This window comes from Myotis lucifugus, unplaced genomic scaffold (genome assembly GCF_000147115.1).
Source record: "Myotis lucifugus unplaced genomic scaffold, Myoluc2.0 scaffold_60, whole genome shotgun sequence".
NCBI lineage: Eukaryota > Metazoa > Chordata > Mammalia > Chiroptera > Vespertilionidae > Myotis > Myotis lucifugus.
The window spans coordinates 766,438-783,845 of record NW_005871108.1 but is presented as its reverse complement, the minus strand read 5'-3'; the positions used below and the strand labels follow the sequence as shown (position 1 = coordinate 783,845).

At 40.4% G+C, this 17,408-nt stretch overlaps 2 protein-coding genes across 4 annotated transcripts in view; both read left to right on the top strand.

Annotated features, from left to right (window-relative positions):
- LOC102437080 (protein ZNF738-like) overlaps positions 1 to 16,545 on the top strand; it is a 19,294-nt gene extending 2,749 nt beyond the window's left edge. The window contains exons 2-6 of one of the 3 annotated variants that reach the window (XM_023754326.1): positions 330 to 492; positions 7,763 to 7,889; positions 8,238 to 8,333; positions 13,197 to 13,270; positions 14,130 to 16,545. In XM_023754326.1, coding sequence (XP_023610094.1) covers positions 478 to 492; positions 7,763 to 7,889; positions 8,238 to 8,333; positions 13,197 to 13,270; positions 14,130 to 15,152 — 1,335 coding nt within the window. In that variant the 5' untranslated portion in view covers positions 330 to 477 and the 3' untranslated portion in view covers positions 15,153 to 16,545. Of the gene's footprint in view, positions 1 to 329; positions 493 to 7,762; positions 7,890 to 8,237; positions 8,348 to 13,196; positions 13,271 to 14,129 lie in introns of those variants that run through there. The other 2 variants (XM_023754329.1, XM_023754328.1) reach the window with 2 other exon arrangements.
- LOC106694359 (protein ZNF738-like) overlaps positions 1 to 17,408 on the top strand; it is a 45,975-nt gene that overhangs the window by 2,741 nt on the left and 25,826 nt on the right. The window lies entirely within an intron of this gene.

Here is a 17,408-nt window from a genome sequence, read left to right as displayed (position 1 = left end):
TGCACATTTGTGGGCTCGGAGAGCAAGGGAAGACAGGAGAGAAAAACAGTTTGGTCTTCATGTAACATCTCATTGTTTCTTTTTTCTTTTTCTTTATATTTTTATTGATTTCAGAGAGGAAGGGAGCGGAGAGATAGAAACATCAATGATGAGAGAGAATCATTGATCGCTGCCTCCTGCACGCTCCCTACTGGGGATCGAGCCTGCAACCCAGGCATGTGCCCTTGGCCAGAAACGAATCTGGGACCCTTCAGTCCGCAGACCAACGCTCTATCCACTGATCCAAACCTGCTAGGGCTCATTGTTTCTTATTCTCTTCTGTGACAAAGGGCAGGGGAGTGTGAAATTTTTCATCATTCAAGTCCTTCTGCCTGTGAGTGTGGTGGAAGCACAGCATATCCTCAAGATGCAGGTGTGATTGGTCAACATAAAGTCGCCTGAGAAAACAACCCAGAGCAGGAGGAGGAAGAGGACAATATGGCTGCTTCTCAGGTAAACGCTCTGTCTTGGCTCAGTTCTGTGTCTGCTTTTCCTTCTAAAGTTCACGGATGTAGGTGGTGCAGACCTGCAGACCTTTGCTTCTCTATATCTGATGATCCTGCCAGAGGGAGTTTGTTTTCAACTACTAACTTTTTTTTCTTATAGCTGTCCAAGTTTCCTCTTTTTTAAAAATCGTCACCGTAGGATATATTCTCCACCCCCCACCACCACCACCACCCCCCCCCCCCCACATACACACACACTGATTTCTAGAGAGTGGAAGGGAATAAGGAGGGAGGGAGGAAGGTAGAGAGAGAGAGATTGAGAGAAATAGAGAGAGAGAGAGAGAGAGGCACATCTTCTTGAAAGAAACATGTGGACTGGTTGCCTCCCACATGCACCCCTACTGGTGTCAGGGAACCTGCCACCGAGGTAAGTGCCCTCAACCTGGACTCTAACCCGCATCCTTTCTGTCTGGGGCAGATGCTCTAATCACGGAGAATGGCAGGGCCCAAGTTCCCTCTTTAAAATGTTACTGTCATTTGGGGTTTTGGGTTTTCCAAGATAGAATTCAAGAGGAGCTACCAGAGAAATTTCTGGGCATATTTTCTTAGGCTTTTCCTAAAGGATAAGGGAGATGACACAGAAGAAAGGAAGGTCCTCTGAGCTGACTCAGGGGCTGGCTCTGCTTGGCGGCCATAACAAGCTTGGGACACATAGGAGGGTGGTTGGAAAAGGCCTGCTGGTGGTTACTTGCTTTTCCAACAGGGTTCCTGGTAGCGCCTGCGCTGTGAGGGAAAGATGGCAGTGTAGTCACTAGAGCCACCCCAGAAAGTTCAGGTAGCAGTCAAGCCTTCATCAACTGCTCAAGTACATCAGCAGTTTCAACATCTGCAAGGAAGCAGGCCTTTAGGAGGGAGATAAAGTCAGCTACCTCTGCGTTTTTGTCCACAGCTTTCTGTCTGCTGTGTCCATCCAGGTCCCCCATAGGAATCTCACCAAAAGTTATGACCATTGTGTGGGAGGAAGATACTTTCTTCTACCTTCAAGGTTCTCTCAGCTGGCCTAATCAGAAAGAGGGGATATGTATGGGAGCTGCACACACATGACAGAGTCAGAGACCCCACATGCAAGAGAGGCTCAGAGACTGAAAGGGAAATTTAGCATGAGACAGTCTGAGCCTGGGATGAGGTAATGCACTTTGAAACTTCAGAAGATCTTTGACTGGAGATCACATGTTCAGGAGGTATTAGTTTGCCTACCACCTAGATAGGTAAAAAGTCATTATTGGTTTTGACACTTATCATGGGCCAGGCTTCTAATTTAAATTTTTCTAGGTAGTTCAGGGGAGAGCAGAAGCTTCTCTTGAGCCCATAGCGTCTTGGTGCCTTCAGCTCAACATAATCTACCTACTGTTGAAGCACATCTTAGGGTGCCTTGTTTTGAACCCCTACCTTCAACTTTTGGAAACATTTTTGTGTGTGTGACAGACCAACATGGGAAGGCATTGATATCCAAGATCCCTATAGAGATGAGATGTGAAGTGTAGATGGGAGATGTAGGTTTTAGATTTCGTATGGCTGCAACATCTGCTCTGTAGAACAGGATTGAGACAATGCACATTTAACCAGGCCCCGATTAGATCAGATGGTTCTGAAAGAAAAATCGTTGCAAGAGACTAGCTCACTACGTTGATAAGAAGGAATTACTTTTTAAAATATATATATATTTTTATTGATTTGAGAGAGGAAGGGAGAGGGAGAGAGAGAGAAACAATGGTGAGAGAGAATCATTGACAGGCTGTCTCCTGCACACCCCCCACACTGGGGATTCCTAACCAGGAATCGAACTGTGACCTAATAGTTCATAGGTCAACACTCAACCACCAAGCCACACCAGCCGGACAGAAAGAAATACTCTTTAAATCAGTGGTTTCCAAACTTAAACATATCTAAAATCCTGATACCCCTCCTGTGACATATAATTCTTATTATTCAAAAAGTAAACTTCTATTGTGGAGGAAGCCTAAAAGTCCATTAACTTGGTCTAAACAAGCTTCCAAAGAACATGGCATCCATGAAAGAGAAAAGTAAAAGAATGAAAGGACAACCGAAATACTGAGGAAGAAATCACTAAGGAATTGTTAAAAATACTAATACTATGAAGTGATATGAAAAAAATAGCAAATAAAGTTTTAAAACATAATAGATAACTGAAATGTATAAATATGTCACAATATATATTCATATACTCTATATGAAGTCCCTAGAACCAGAAGAAATGCAAAAAATTCATTGTTAACTCATTCTTTATATTTTTTTAAATTTTTTTAAATTAAATCTTTATTGTTCATTGCTGGGGTCCAATCCCAGCGGGTCCAGGGGTCCCCAAAGGTGTGGACGGAGTCGGCGAAGAAGGAATGACACGAAGACAGCCTTCAGTTGATCAGCAGCCTAGTCAGGACCTATAGCCAGGATCTCCAGCCAAAGTTCTGGTCGGAGTTCTGGTTAGGAACTGATGAGGATCTGATGTTTATTGTCTTGTTACATCCGTATTTATACCAGCCGATTTTAATCCTGTCAATTTCTATTACAAAGGTTAGGGCGTTTCTTTATCTCCATTCCAGGGAGTAAAGATTATGTAGCTTAACTACCCGCCTGGCACTTAATTAAGGGGTTGTATCTCCTCCCTAACCTTAGGGAAAAATCCCCACCTGGGGAAACAACCTTTCTCAGAGAGGTGACCTTGGTTAAAACACATGGCGCTAAGGAGAGCAAACATATTAAGAACAATATGCTATATATGCCAGGTCCCTTGAAACATATGCTGTGCAGATGTTTCTTTCCTGCAGCGACTGTGTCAAGCAGCAAGGATGGACCGGCTTCCGGCAGTTCATATTATTACATTGGTTTCTCTTTTTTCCCACCATAACTCCCCTCCACCCAGTTCCCACCCTACCCTCCGCCCTCACTCCCCACCCACTGTCCTCATCCATAGGTGCACGATTATTGTCCAATCTCTTCCCGTACCCCCCACATCCCTCCCCCCCCCCCAAGAATAGTCAGTCCATTCCCTTTCTATGTCCCTGATTCTATTACAATCACCAGTTCATATTGTTCATCAGATTATTTATTCACTTGATTTTTAGATTCACTTGTTGATAGATGTGTATTTGTTGTTCATAATTTGTATCTTTACTTTTTCTTCTTCCTCTTCTTAAAGGATACCTTTCAACATTTCATATAATACTTGTTTGGTGGTGATGAACTCCTTTAGCTTTTCCTTATCTGTGAAGCTCTTTATCTGACCTTCACTTCTGAATGATAGCTTTGCTGGATAAAGTAGTCTTGGTTGTAGGTTCTTGGTATTCATCACTTTGAGTATTTCTTGCCACTCCCTTCTGGCCTGCAGAGTTTCTGTTGAGAAATCAGGTGACATTCGTATGAGTACTCCCTTGTAGGTAACTGACTTTCTTTCTCTTGCTGCTTTTAGGATTCTCTCTTTGTCTTTTGCTCTTGGCATTTTAATTATGATGTGTCTTGGTGTGGTCCTCTTTGGATTCCTTTTGTTTGGGGTTCTCTGCGCTTCCTGGACCTGTAAGTCTATTTCTTTCACCAGGTGGGGGAAGTTTTCTGTCATTATTTCTTCAAATAGGTTTTCAATATCTTGCTCTCTCTCTTCTTCTGGCACCCCTATAATTCGGATGTTGGTACGCTTCAAGCTGTCCCAGAGGCTCCTTACACTATCTTCGTATTTTTGGATTCTTTTTTCATTTTGCTTTTCCGGTTGGGTGTTTTTTGCTTCTTCGTATTTCAAATCTTTGACTTGATTCTTGCGATCCTCTGGTCTGCTGTTGGGAGTCTGTATAATATTCTTTATTTCAGTCAGTGTATGCTTGTTGGTTCTTCATCACAACATCGAGGGTCTCACTAGATTTCTTGAAGATCTCACTACATTTATTGGCGGTCTCACCAGTCTTTTCGAGGGCCTTACTCAATTTATCGGCAGCTTCTAGACAGTTCTTTAAAGACCTTAAAAGTGTGGTTTTGAACTCTATATCCAGCAGTTTGCTTTCCTCCATTTCTGTCATTTGTGTCCTTTTTCTCCACATTTTTTATGCTTCGCTGTGTCAATAGAGTGCCTTTCTCTGCTAACTGTCCCAATTACCTGAGGTAGACACTCTTGGTGCACCCCCTTGTGGGCTTTGTGCACAGTCTTGTTGTAATTAAGCCTTGATTGTTGTAGTTATCACTGGGAGGAATAGACCTCCAGGCCAATTGGCTGTGAGAATCAGCTGTGTCTGCAGTGGGAGAACTTCTGTGCTGGAGACACCCCTCTGGGGCAAGACTTGCTTCAATGGGGCTTTGGTGTTCACTGAGTCTGCCCCCTGAGTGTGTCTTTTATGGTTCCACGGAGCTGCAAACTGGATGGTCCCACTCTGACCTCTGGGCTTCCTGGCTCCTGGATCTCTAGGGAGGTGCTAATCTAGCCTTTGCCTGCGGCTATCCAGCAAAAGCCTCCCTGCAGGGCTTGGGCAGGGCAGGTCCCACGGGATCAACAGGGCAGGGCTAGCAGTTATGGCTGCTCTCAGTCTTGCCCTCAGAGGCTCTGCTTCTCAGTGTCCCGGTAATCGCTGCAAGCCCCTTGGAGAGAAAGCTGCCCTCAGGTTCTGACCGATGCCAGACAGTCCCGCTTCTCCCGTATGAGTCTGGGTCCCCAGAGACTCGCCCAGAACTGGAGCTCAGAGCCTGAGACTCCCTCCTGATTGAAAACGACAACCACGCCCTCAGCCGACAGCCCGCTCCGCATGCACTCCGCACCTTAGTATTTTACTTCTGCACTGCGCCTCCTCTGAGTCTTGGTATGCTTTTCTCTTTCCTTCTAGTTGTAGAATTTCCCACTCAGCCAGCCTTCCTGTGGTTCTGGATGATGTCCTTTCCGTCTTTTAGTTGTATTTTTGAAGTGGTTGTTTGAGGCAGCAAACTCCAGTGTTTACCTATCTCATTGTTAACTCATTCTTGAATTTCCCCTCTTAAAGTCAAATTGCCCCACATTGGAACCACTGCTTTAAATGCACTGTTCAATTTACAGAGTCTGGGAGGTATATGTGGATTGAAATATGTTTAAGCCAGCGGTTCTCAACCTGTGGGTCACAACCCCTTTGGGGGTGGAACGACCCTTTCACAGGGGTCGCCTAAGACCATTGGAAAACACATATATAATTACATATTCTTTTTGTGATTAATCAGTAAGCTTTAATTATGTTCAATTTGAAACAATGAAATTGGGGGTCACCACAACATGAGAAACTGTATTAAAGGTCGCGGCATTAGGAAGGTTGAGAACCTCTGGTATAAGCTGATGTTAGTGATGTTGTGTCCTTTCCCGTGCTTCAGTCCCCTGATGTGATTTCCTTTGCATCTGATTTTCACTTGGTGCAGGTGTTCTCTGCCAAATTCCTGAACTACAGAGTTAAATTTTTTAAAAAATACATGTTTATTGATTTCAGAGAGGAAGGGAGAAGGAGAGAGAGAAACATCAATGATGAGAGAGAATCATGGATCTGCTGCCGCTTGCACCCCCTCTACTGGGGATCGAGCCTGCAACCCAGGCATTGAACCTGGGACCTTTCAGTCCACAGGCCGACGCTCTATCCACTGAACCTAACCAGCTAATAAGCTTCAGGGTAATTTGTTGACATGAAAATTTTATTTTGTATTGCATTCAGTGTGTACATTATTTCCATTTGTATGTCTTGGTTTTTGCAGAAAATGCTAACGTTGAGCTCTTCTTTCTTACCTTCTTGTTTCTATTCTTTACAATTACAACAGCTATGTACATTCATGAGGGTTGTGTCTGTGTGTTGGTCTTTGTTCTTTTTGACAAATTCCAGGTAAAGTTTGGAATAACACCAAGGCTCTACCAATTGCTGGATGTTTTACAAAATTTTCTCATAAAAAAGAAACAATCGCCATGGCTCAGTTGGTTGAGAGGTCACTGCTTCAGTTCCCAGTCAGGGCACATGCCCGGGTTGCCGGTTCAATCCTTGGTAGGGGGCATGCATGCATGAGTCAGCTCATCAATGTTTCTCTCATCGATGTTTTTATCTCTCCACCTTTCACTCTCTCTCTAATCAACAAAAACTTATTTTTTGAAAAAGGAAGAATAATATTATTTTTCTTTGATTACTTTTGAGATTGATTAATATGTATAAAACTGTTAGAACAATGTATTAAAGGACTGTGGCTGTTAGGTAAAGTATATACTGGTACACTTGATCCTCTATGATTCAAACAAAGCACTCAAAAATGAATATGCCTGTGTTGATGCCTTTATTCATTATTGTTATTTTTTAAAACATTTTTGTGGATTTTAGAGAGAAGGGAAAGGGAGACAGAGATAGAGACATCAATGATGAGTAAGAATCATTGATTGGCTGCCTCCTGCATGCCCCACCCTGGGAATCAAGCCTGCTACCCGGGCATGTGCCCTGACCGGGAATGGAACCATGACCTTGTGGTTCATAGATTGATGCTCACCACTAAGCCATGATGGCCAGGCTATTTTTAAAATTTGTCTTCTAGAAAAGTAAAGCTTCAACTGTGGTTTTGTGGGTCATATGCCATCCTTCTTTCTCAAAATACATTAGAGAATATTAGTGTCAAAGTGGTGTTATTGGATAACTCAGGATACTTCCCTGGCTCAAAATCAGTTCAGCACTGGCCGGTTTGGCTCAGGGGATAGAGCTCTCGACTGTAGACTGTCTTCTTTCTGGTTTGATTCCAGTCAAGGGCACATACCTTGGTTGCAGGCTTGATCCCAGGCCCTTGGCCAGCCACATGCTGGAGACAATCAATCCATGTGTTTCTCTCTCTTTGTCTCTCCCTCTCCCTTCCACTCTCTCTAAAAATCAATGGAAAAATATCCTCCATTGAGGATTAACAAAAACCAAAAACAAAGTTCAATCGAACTGTTTTCTTTTTTAAAAAAATATATTTTATTGATTTTTTACAGAGAGGAAGAGAGAGGGATAGAGAGTTAGAAACATCGATGAGAGAGAAAAACATCGATCAGCTGCCTCCTGAACACGCCCCACTGGGGGTGCACGCAACCAAGGTACATGCCCTTGACCAGGATCGAACCTGGGACCCTTGAGTCCGCGAGCCGACACTCCATCCACTGAGCCAAACCGGTCAGCGCTCGAACTTTTTTCTTTTTGGGTGACATTATGACCTCTGCCCGTGGTCACTTGGGTAATGTTTGTTTTTTCTTTTAATTTCAGGGGCAGTTGACCTTCAGTGATGTGGCCATAGAATTCTCTCAGGAGGAGTGGGCGTGCCTGGACCCAGCTCAGCGGAAACTGTACAGGGACGTGATGTTGCAGAACTACAGGAACCTGGTATTCCTGGGTGAGGACCACTTCCGTCCAGAATTTCTCCTCCACCCCCAGGGTTTTGTTTTCTTCATTAGTACAGTGTCTGCTTGTAGCTTCTGCTTTTTATGATAGAGTTTCAGATCCGTGTTATTAAGGAAAGCAACTGGGGTTTTGCTGGTGTACTTGCAAGTGGAAATCAGAATCTGAAAACTTTAAATGTAGTCTCGTATGGTAAAGGTGATATCAGAAAATAATATTTTGGGGAAACTTTTTCTAGACTATTCTGATATTCTACAATGTCCAGTCTTCTCACTTGAGCTCAGTATATATTTGAAATTGGAGAATCTCCTTTAAAATTCCTGTTTCTTTTTCTCATAAACAGGTCTTGCTGTGTCTAAGCCAGACCTGGTCACCTTTTTGGAGCACATGAAGGAGCCCTGGAAGTTGAAGAGAAAAAGAACAGGATCCATCCCCCCAGGTAGGTGGGAATGAAGGAAGCAGATGACCCAGATGAGAGGCCAAGGTTGACAGAGGAAGCCAGATCTTAAACTATGGTTTGGGAAGTTTGGCTTCAATGGAAATGATTTTTGAGAGGGTATATTTGGGTGAGGTATATTTCTTTTTAATCTTTTATGTCTCATGTAATTAATTTGTGAGGGAAGCGGTTGAGATACTAGAATTTAGTTCTCACAAACCAGGAACACTAGGGATAGGTGTCCAAGTTGTCTTATTTCTCCTTCTGTTTGATCAGGTCTATTGCTGATAGTTCTATTGTATATTTAAATTCAGGTACTGGGTCCTTCAGCTCCCAATATGTTTTTTTTTCTTAAATTTTCTGTCGCATTTTATTTTTCCCATGCATGTTTTTGATGATAATATTTAGATTTTTATGTCTTCTATATTTTGCAATATTTCCCCTTTATGTTGGTTTATTTGAGATCTTTTTTTAAAAAAAATATATTTTATTGATTTTTTTACAGAGAGGAAGGGAGAGAGATAGAGAGCTAGAAACATCGATGAGAGAGAAACATCTATCAGCTGCCTCCTGCACATCTCCTACTGGGGATGTGCCCGCAACCCAGGTACATGCCCTTGACCGGAATCGAACCTGGGACCCTTCAGTCCACAGGCCGACGCTCTATCCACTGAGCCAAACCGGTTTCGGCATATTTGAGATCTTTGTCAGGTAAATAACAGATGTTAGTTAACTTAGGGCCAGTATATGGAGATTTATTTTGTTCCTCTGGCTGGACTGTTTTTCTGTTTCTTCGTAAGCCTTGTGATCTTTTGCTGCTATTTAAGGTCATTAGAAGCAGCACATTCTTTATGAAATTGCTTTGTACAAGACAACACAAATAATTAGCTGTGGTAGATTGTTTTTGTTCGGTTGTGTTTACTATTTTAAATACATTTTTATTTATTTCAGAGAGGAAGGGAGAGGGAGAGAGATAGAAACATCATGATGAGAGAGAATCATGATGAGCTGCCTTCTACATGCTGCCCCAGGGAATCAAACCTGATCTCCTGGTTCATAGGTCAAAGCTCAACCACTGAGCCATGCCCGCCTGTCAGCTGTGGTAGATTTTTTTGCCTGTATATCCCATATTTTACTTTTTTAATTTAAATTCTTTATTGTTTAAAGTACTACATATGTCTCCTTTCTGCCCCCGCCACTGTGCTACATTTTTAATGGCCTGTCAAACCTATTCTTGAAAGTGTAATTGGAGTGTGTGTGTGTGTGTGTGTGTGTTTGTGTTTCATTCATTTTCTATTTTTCAATTATAATTGCAAATACAATATTATATTAGTTTCAGGTGTACACTGCAATGAATAGACATTATATAGTTTTTGGCCTGGGGCTACTTAGCAAGTGGTATGGGGCACACTAGGGCCAGCTGGTGCTTATTTTACATTGTAGTAAAGACTGAAGCTCAAGCCAATCAGGCTGTTCGTATGGAATAGCCAGTGGAAACAGCTTGGGTCACCCCACAAGCTGATGGGGTGGGTAGTCAGGAAATCTTCAGGGTGGGGTGAAAAGTCTGAGACAGGTCGATGGAGACTCAGGTATGGCCCCTATCTGATAGCCATTTGCGGGGAAAGTTTCAGAAAAGGAACAATGGCTTCTATCAGAGCTTATGTCTGGGAGAAAGCTCCTCCCCCTGCTCTCTCCCTTATGCAAGACATTTCAGTTCCTCCCCGTATGTCTCTCATGCCGAGCTGCATCCAGAGCACTCAGAAGGTATGAATCTGAGTAAGCCCTTTAAGAGGAACTACCTGGGTTTCCATCCACTCTCTGACTCACTCAGCCACAATCACTGCTAGTTTTTACAGCCGTAGTAATGGTCACATCTCTGCTCTGCTTTGGAACCCTGGGCTGGTGGCCTGGGACCGTTCACTCCTCAAACGTGACCTCTGCAGCAGAAATATATCTCATGATTTTTATCAACATGGGACCAACCCATTCTGTGACTTTGTCCCGGTCACAGTCTCAATGAAGGTTCTTCTTTATATCCTTAGTTTTAAAACTTAATTCAGTCAGGTCTCTGGCATTTCTGAATTATGGTTTAGTTGTATATTCTATGTGGTTGTGGGAGGATGCCAGTGCTGAAATTACCTACACTGCCATCTTTTTTTTTCTTTTTATCTTTGTTTTTGAAAGTATTACATAGGTTCTCCTTTTCCCCCATCAACCTCTTCCAGCCCACTCCCATCCTCCCCCACAAGCCCTCACCACCCCATTGTCTGTGCCCACAGGTTATGCATATATGCATACAAGTTCATTGGTTGATCTCTTCCTACCCACCCTCCCCTGCCTTCCCTCTGGGGTTCAAAAGTCTGTTTATGCTTCTCTGACTCTGGGTCTATTTTTGATCATCAGTTTATTTGGTTCATTAGAGTCCACATATGAGTGAAATCATGTGGTACTTAACTTTCTGTGACTGGATTATTTCACTCAGCATAATAGTCTCCAGGTTCAACCATGCTGTTGCAAATGGTAAGAGTTCTTTCTTTTTTATTACCTCGTAGTATTCCATTGTATAAATGTACCATAGTTTTTTATCCACTCATCTGTTGATGGGCACTTAGGCTGTTTCTAAGTCTTAGCTATTGTAAATTGCACCGCTATGAGTATAAGAGTGCATATGTTCTTTCTGATGAGTGTTTCAGGTTTCTTAGGATATGATACATTCCTAGAAGTGGAATGACTGGGTCAAATGGGAGTTCCATTTTTAATTTTTTGAGGAAACTCACTGCATACTGTTTTCCACAATGGCTGCACCAGTCTGCATTCCTACCAGCAGTGTACTAGGGTTCCTTTTTCTCCACAACCTCACCAACACTTGTCATTGATTGATTTGTTGATGATAGCCATTCTGACTGGTATGAAGTGATATGCCATTGTTGTTTTGACATGCATTTCTCAGATGATTAGTGACTTTGAGCATTTTTTCATGTCTCTTGGCTTCTGTATGTCCTCTTGTGCCAGTATCAGGCTGTTTTGAGTACAATGGCTTTGTAGTATAACTTGATATATGGTATTGTGATTCCTCCTACTTTTTTCTTCTTTCTCAAGATTGCTGCAGCACTTCAGGGTCTTTTTGGTTCCATTTAATTTTTGGAGTGTTGGTTTTAGATCTGTGGAATATGCCCTTGGTATTCTAATAGGAATTGCATTGAATCTGTAGATTGTTTGGGTAGTATGGATATTTTAATGATGTTGATTCTACCAATCGATGAACATGGTATCTATTCTTCCACTTTTTTATATCTTCCTCTACCTCTTTTTTCAATGTCCTGTAGTTTTTCAAGTACAGGTCTTTTACCTCCTTGGTTAAGTTTATTCCCAAGTATCTTAATTTTTTTGTTGCAATTGTAAATGGGATTGTTATTTTAGTTTCTCTTTCTGAGAGTTCACTATTATTAAAATGAAATAGATTTTTGCATGTTAAATTTGTATCCTGCTATGTTTTTGAATTAAGTTATTAAATTTAGTAGTTTTTTGATGGAATCTTTAGGGTTTTCTATGTACAGTATCATGTCAACTGTGAATAATGAGAGTTTTACTTCCTCCTCTCCAGTTTGGGTGCCTTTTATTTCTTCTTGTCTGATCACTATGGCCAGGACTTCCAGAACTATGTTGAACAAGAGTAGTAAAAGAGGCCATCCCTGTCTTCTTAAGGGAAGTGCTTTTATTTTTTGCCTATTGAGTATGATATTGGCTGTCGGTTTGTCATATATGGCCTTTAGTATTTGGAGATATGTTCCCTCTATTCCCACTTTGCTGAGTTTTTATCAGAAAAGAGTGGTGGATTTTGTCCAATGCTTTTTCTGCATCGATTGATATGATCATGTGATTTTTGTCTTGTAATCAGTTTATGTGCTATATCACATTTATTGATTTCCAAATATTGTACCAGCCTGGCATCCCTGGAATAAATCCCACTTGGTCATGATGAATGATCTTTTTAATGTATTGCTGGATCCGGGTTGCTAAAATTTTGTTGAGGATTTTAGCATCTATGTCCATCAGGGATATTGGCCTGTAGTTCTCTTTCTTTGTCATGTCGTTATTTGGGTTTGGAATTAGGGTGATGGTGGCCTCATAGAAAGAGTTTGGAAGTGATCCTACCTCTTGAAATTTTTGGAATAGTTTGAGTACAGGTGTCAGTTCTTCTTTGAATATTTGGTAAACTCCCCTGTGAATCCGTCTGGACCAGGGCTTTTGTTTGCTGCATCTTGACCAGAAGCGTGTGTGTGTGTGTGTGTGTGTGTGTGTGTGTGTGTGTGTGTTGTAACTTCCCAGTTTAAAACATATTTTGATTTCACATCTTTCCATTTCTGATGTCTTTCTTCAGCATTGCAGTCTCTCTGGTGTTTGAACAATTACTCTCTTACCTTCTTAGCCACCATAATGCATTCACAGTATATTAACATTTCCTTTAAATTTGTGTCATTCAAAAGAGAAACAAGTTCCTCAGGCAGTTGTAAAAAATCCAGACTACTGGAGACACAGTACACTCATTGATTTCTATTCTGAGAAGAAACTGAGACTTGGGAGTTATCCCACAGTTATTTTGTAGTATGTCACAATGGGTGAGTAGGTATTGTAGGCAAATGTAGGTAACTTGTTTTTCTCTTTGATAATGAATTTTTTATTTTGTGCTTTCTGGTGAGTATTGGGGTCTTTGAACTGGCTTCTGAAGCAATTTAGAAGGTAATTGGGTCAATTAACATCTCCGTGGAGGACAAAAGTTGTGCTTCCTATTCTGTCATCTCACATTAGAATTTAAAGAATATTTACTTGAGTGTAGTGTTTCATACTTAATTTGCTATATTTCAGCTCTGTCTTCTCAAGTCACCCAGGGTTTGTTTTTAAAGTCAGACGTAGAAGATTCGTTCCAGAAAATGCAACAGGTAAGATCTAGCACGTGTGGCACTGAGAATTTACACTTAATGAAAGTTTTGTAATGGGTGAAGGAATATGAAGAGAAAAAAAAGGATGTTCTGATGGATATAATCAAAGTGGGGCAATTACCCTTAATAAAATCCTTGTTGCCTAAGGAGATTAAGTATATAAAACATCTTGGGAAAAATAATCTTGAAAATATCTACTTTTCTTCAGCTATGTTGGCAGAGCAATGGTCTCTGAACGTAAAGACCAATAAAATTTAAAAAACATTTGCTGCCATGGTTAGTGTGGCACGGTTGGTTGGAGTTTTGCCCTATATAATGAATGTTGTGGGTTCGATTCCTGGTCTGGTTGCATGCAGGAGGCCATTGATCGATGTTCTTCACTTTCTCTTTTCCTCTCTCTCTCTACTTCACTCTCTATAAATATCAATAATTATGTCTTCAGGTTAAGATTAAAATGAATAAAGAAGTGAATAAATAGATATATAGATAAATCAATAAATACATACATACATACTTACTCCCTAAAGTAAAATTTGGAATATCAGAGAAGTCAGCTAGTCCATTGTGTAAATAATTTTGTAAATGATGTAATGTAGGATTTTATTAAATTGTCAAATATTGCTAAAATGTAGGTCTTTCTAAAATGAAGGTAAAAATTATTAATTAGTTTTGCAAATCCCTCAAAGAAGTTTCCATTATTCTTTCATGGAGAAATATTCACCTGTGTTTCAGAGTGTATACTTTTTGTAAATGTGGGAGGATGTACATAGGTATCAGAATAGGTAATTGGAAACAACTTTATATGTGCAATGATATTAGAGCCCTCATTAAAAGATTTTATCTCTTCAATGTTTACCAGAGTTCACATAACGAAGAGAGAAGTAATCAATGCAATGGTTACTTTAACAAATGTGGAAGACTTAAGCAACATCTGATAGTTCATTCTGGGGAAAAGCCTTATATATGTGGAGAATGTGGCAAAGATTTCAACGGTTATAAAAGCATTACTCAACATCTGAGAATTCATACTGGAGAGAAGCCTTATAAATGTAAAGAATGTGGCAAAGCCTTTATCCACAGGTCAAGTCTCATTCAACATCAGGTAATTCATACTGGAGAGAACTATTATAAACGTACAGACGTCGGCAACACCTTTAACATGTGTGGAACCCTTAAAGAACATGAGATAATTCATTCTGGAGTAAAGCCTTATGAATGTAAAGAATGTGGCCAAGCCTTTTTCTTGAGCTTAGAACTGGTTCGACATCAGAGAATCCATACTGGAGAGATGCCTTATATATGTAAACAATGTGGCAAAGCCTTCACCTGGAGCTTAAGTCTTTCTCTACATGAGAAAACTCATTCTGGAAAGAAGCCTTATAAATGTACAGAAGGTGTCAATGCTTTTAAGGAGGGAGCAAGCCGTAAGAAACAGAGAGTTCATTCTGGAGAAAAGCGTTATGAATGTAGAGAATGTGGCAAAACCTTTAACTGGAGGGAAAATCTTCGTCGACATCGGGTAATTCATTCTAGAGAGCAGCCTTATAAATGTAGTGAATGTGGCAAAGTATTTATGTCGGGCTCACATCTGATTCGACATCAGAGAATTCATTCTGGAGAGAAGCCTTATAAATGTACAGAATGTGGCAGAGCCTTTAATGAGTGTGGAAGCCTTAAGAAACACCAGACAATTCATACTGGAGAGAAGCCTTATAAATGTATGCAATGTGGCAAAGCATTTAGCCGGTCTTCAACCCTTACCCATCATCAGAGAATTCATTCAGGACAGAAGCCTTATATATGTGTAGAATGTGGCAAAGCCTTTACGTGGTCTTCACACCTTTCTAGACATCGAAGGATTCATCAGAGAGAAGCCTTATGAAGGTTGAGTATATGCAAAGCCTTTACACTGCACAATTCTTACCAAATACATGAGAAGCTTTAGAGATGTGAGAAGTGTGACAAAGCCTTTAACCTTGCTCTAGCTCTGTTCAATATTGGGGAATACATGATAAATAGAAGCAATCTAAACAATATGGAAAAAATATCAACCATTGCCCAAACCTCATTAAATATCAGACAATTCATACCAGAGAGAATCCTCACAAGTGCATAGAATGTGGTAATGCCTTTATCCAGTGTTGAAACTTTAGTCAATATCATATAATTCTTGCTGGACTGAAACAATAGAAACATAAAGAATGTCAAAACCTTTAACCATTTATCAAGGCTCACTGAACTTTAATGAATTCATACTAAAAAGAAGCCATACAAATAAAAAAGTTCTGCATAGCCTATATTCAGCATTTACATCTTAATTGATGCATGAGAATTCATACTGGGAGAAACTTTAAAGAATGTGGCAAACCCTTTACCTCGACCCAGAGTCTTCCTGAATATGAGAGATTGCCTTTGAAATAAGTGATGAAAATCTTTCCCCCAAATACACATTATAGAAAAGTCTGCAGAATTTGTACGTGAAAGTGACTTAAAGAAGTAGAAAATGTGTGAAAGTAGATAATGCAAATTAATGTAAAACATCGGAGAATTCACGTTAGAAACTAGTAAGTCAATAACGCTTTTCAAATATGACTTTAAATCGGAATACTTATTTTAGACAATCTACTAAGGATAGTTACATGATTTTTTAGTATAAATCACAATATCAAGGGGATGAATGTTAGGACAAACGTAATTTACCTCCATTGTCTCCTTTTTTAGTATAACAGAATTTGTGATTTTTTTTTAAAAAAAAGTATTAATATGATTAATTCATTTCATGATTCTTTGAGTGGTTGTAATGTGTATTTCAACACAAGGCAATACAGTGTGTTTGCAATGCTTTGTTTAGACTATGTGTGGACTTAATATGTTCATTCATAAAGATGAAGTAATTGAAATATGTTAACAGTGATGTGTAATGAATGAGGTGTTGACATGCCATCAGTGTTAATGTTTCTCACCTTATTCACCATTGTGGGTAACAATTTATAATGCAGTGGAGTGACATCATTTACTCACAGGCCTTAAACCTTAATGTGTAAAGAGTTTAGCCATAATTTATCTTTTTATTCATTGTACCTGCTGGGACCTTATGATGGTTACAAAAAATATCTAATGGGATTGTTTTTAAGGGTTTATATAAAAGTGTGTGGTGGCCGAGGCCGGTTTGGCACAGTGGATAGAGCGTCAGCCTGCGGACTGAGGGGTCCCAGGTTCGATTCCGGTCGGGGGCATGTGCCTGGGTTGCGGGCACATCCCCAGTGGGAGATGTGTGGGAGGCAGCTGCTCGATGTTTCTCTCTCATCGATGTTTCTAGCTCTCTATCTCTCTCCTTTCCTCTCTGTAAGAGATCAATAAAATATATTTAAAATATAAAAGTGTGGTGTTTCAGCGTTGTCATTTATTTTGTGTAGCTAAAACATTTTGAACTGAACTCCCATGAATCCCTAATGCACACAGACACCAGCTTACAGTGTCATAAGTGAATGTAAGTTTTTGATATGACTTCTCGAGCAGTCCTTGTGAACAATAGTCTTTTGTGCACCTCAGGGCCTTCAATTTGTATGCTCCTTATGTAAGGTTTCTAAAGAGCTAGCCAAACCTTGCTGATTTTGCTTTGAGTTGAACAATCTGGACCTAGCTCGAGAACCCCAAGGCACTCCACATAGTGATCCTAATACAGACCTACACTGTGTGTACTGCCACTCTCTTCCTGCATCCTGCCTTGCCCTGTGTTAGTCCCTGCAGGCGTGCTGTGTACTTCCTCCGTAAGTTATAAACTTTTATTTCCAGTTTATCTGTGGTCTTTTGGGAAACTGCTGGACACCATCCAGTACCAGGGGGGTTTCCTTAACAAATGCTAATTTAACAAATATTCAAAAGAATATGTTGAGAAGCCTGATTTTTGGATTTCTGCATCATCACAACATTTTATCATATATATAATGTATACATATACATGTATATGTTTATACATATATGAATAGCATGGCCTTTTTCTGAGTTTTTATAACAGCTGTACACATTTTGTTTTGCACTAAATGCAGTATGTAAATATAGTAACATAAAAATGTATTTAGGAGTAAGGAGTAATGAGGAAGTTTGTGTGTATGTATGTATTCATATCTTCAGAAGA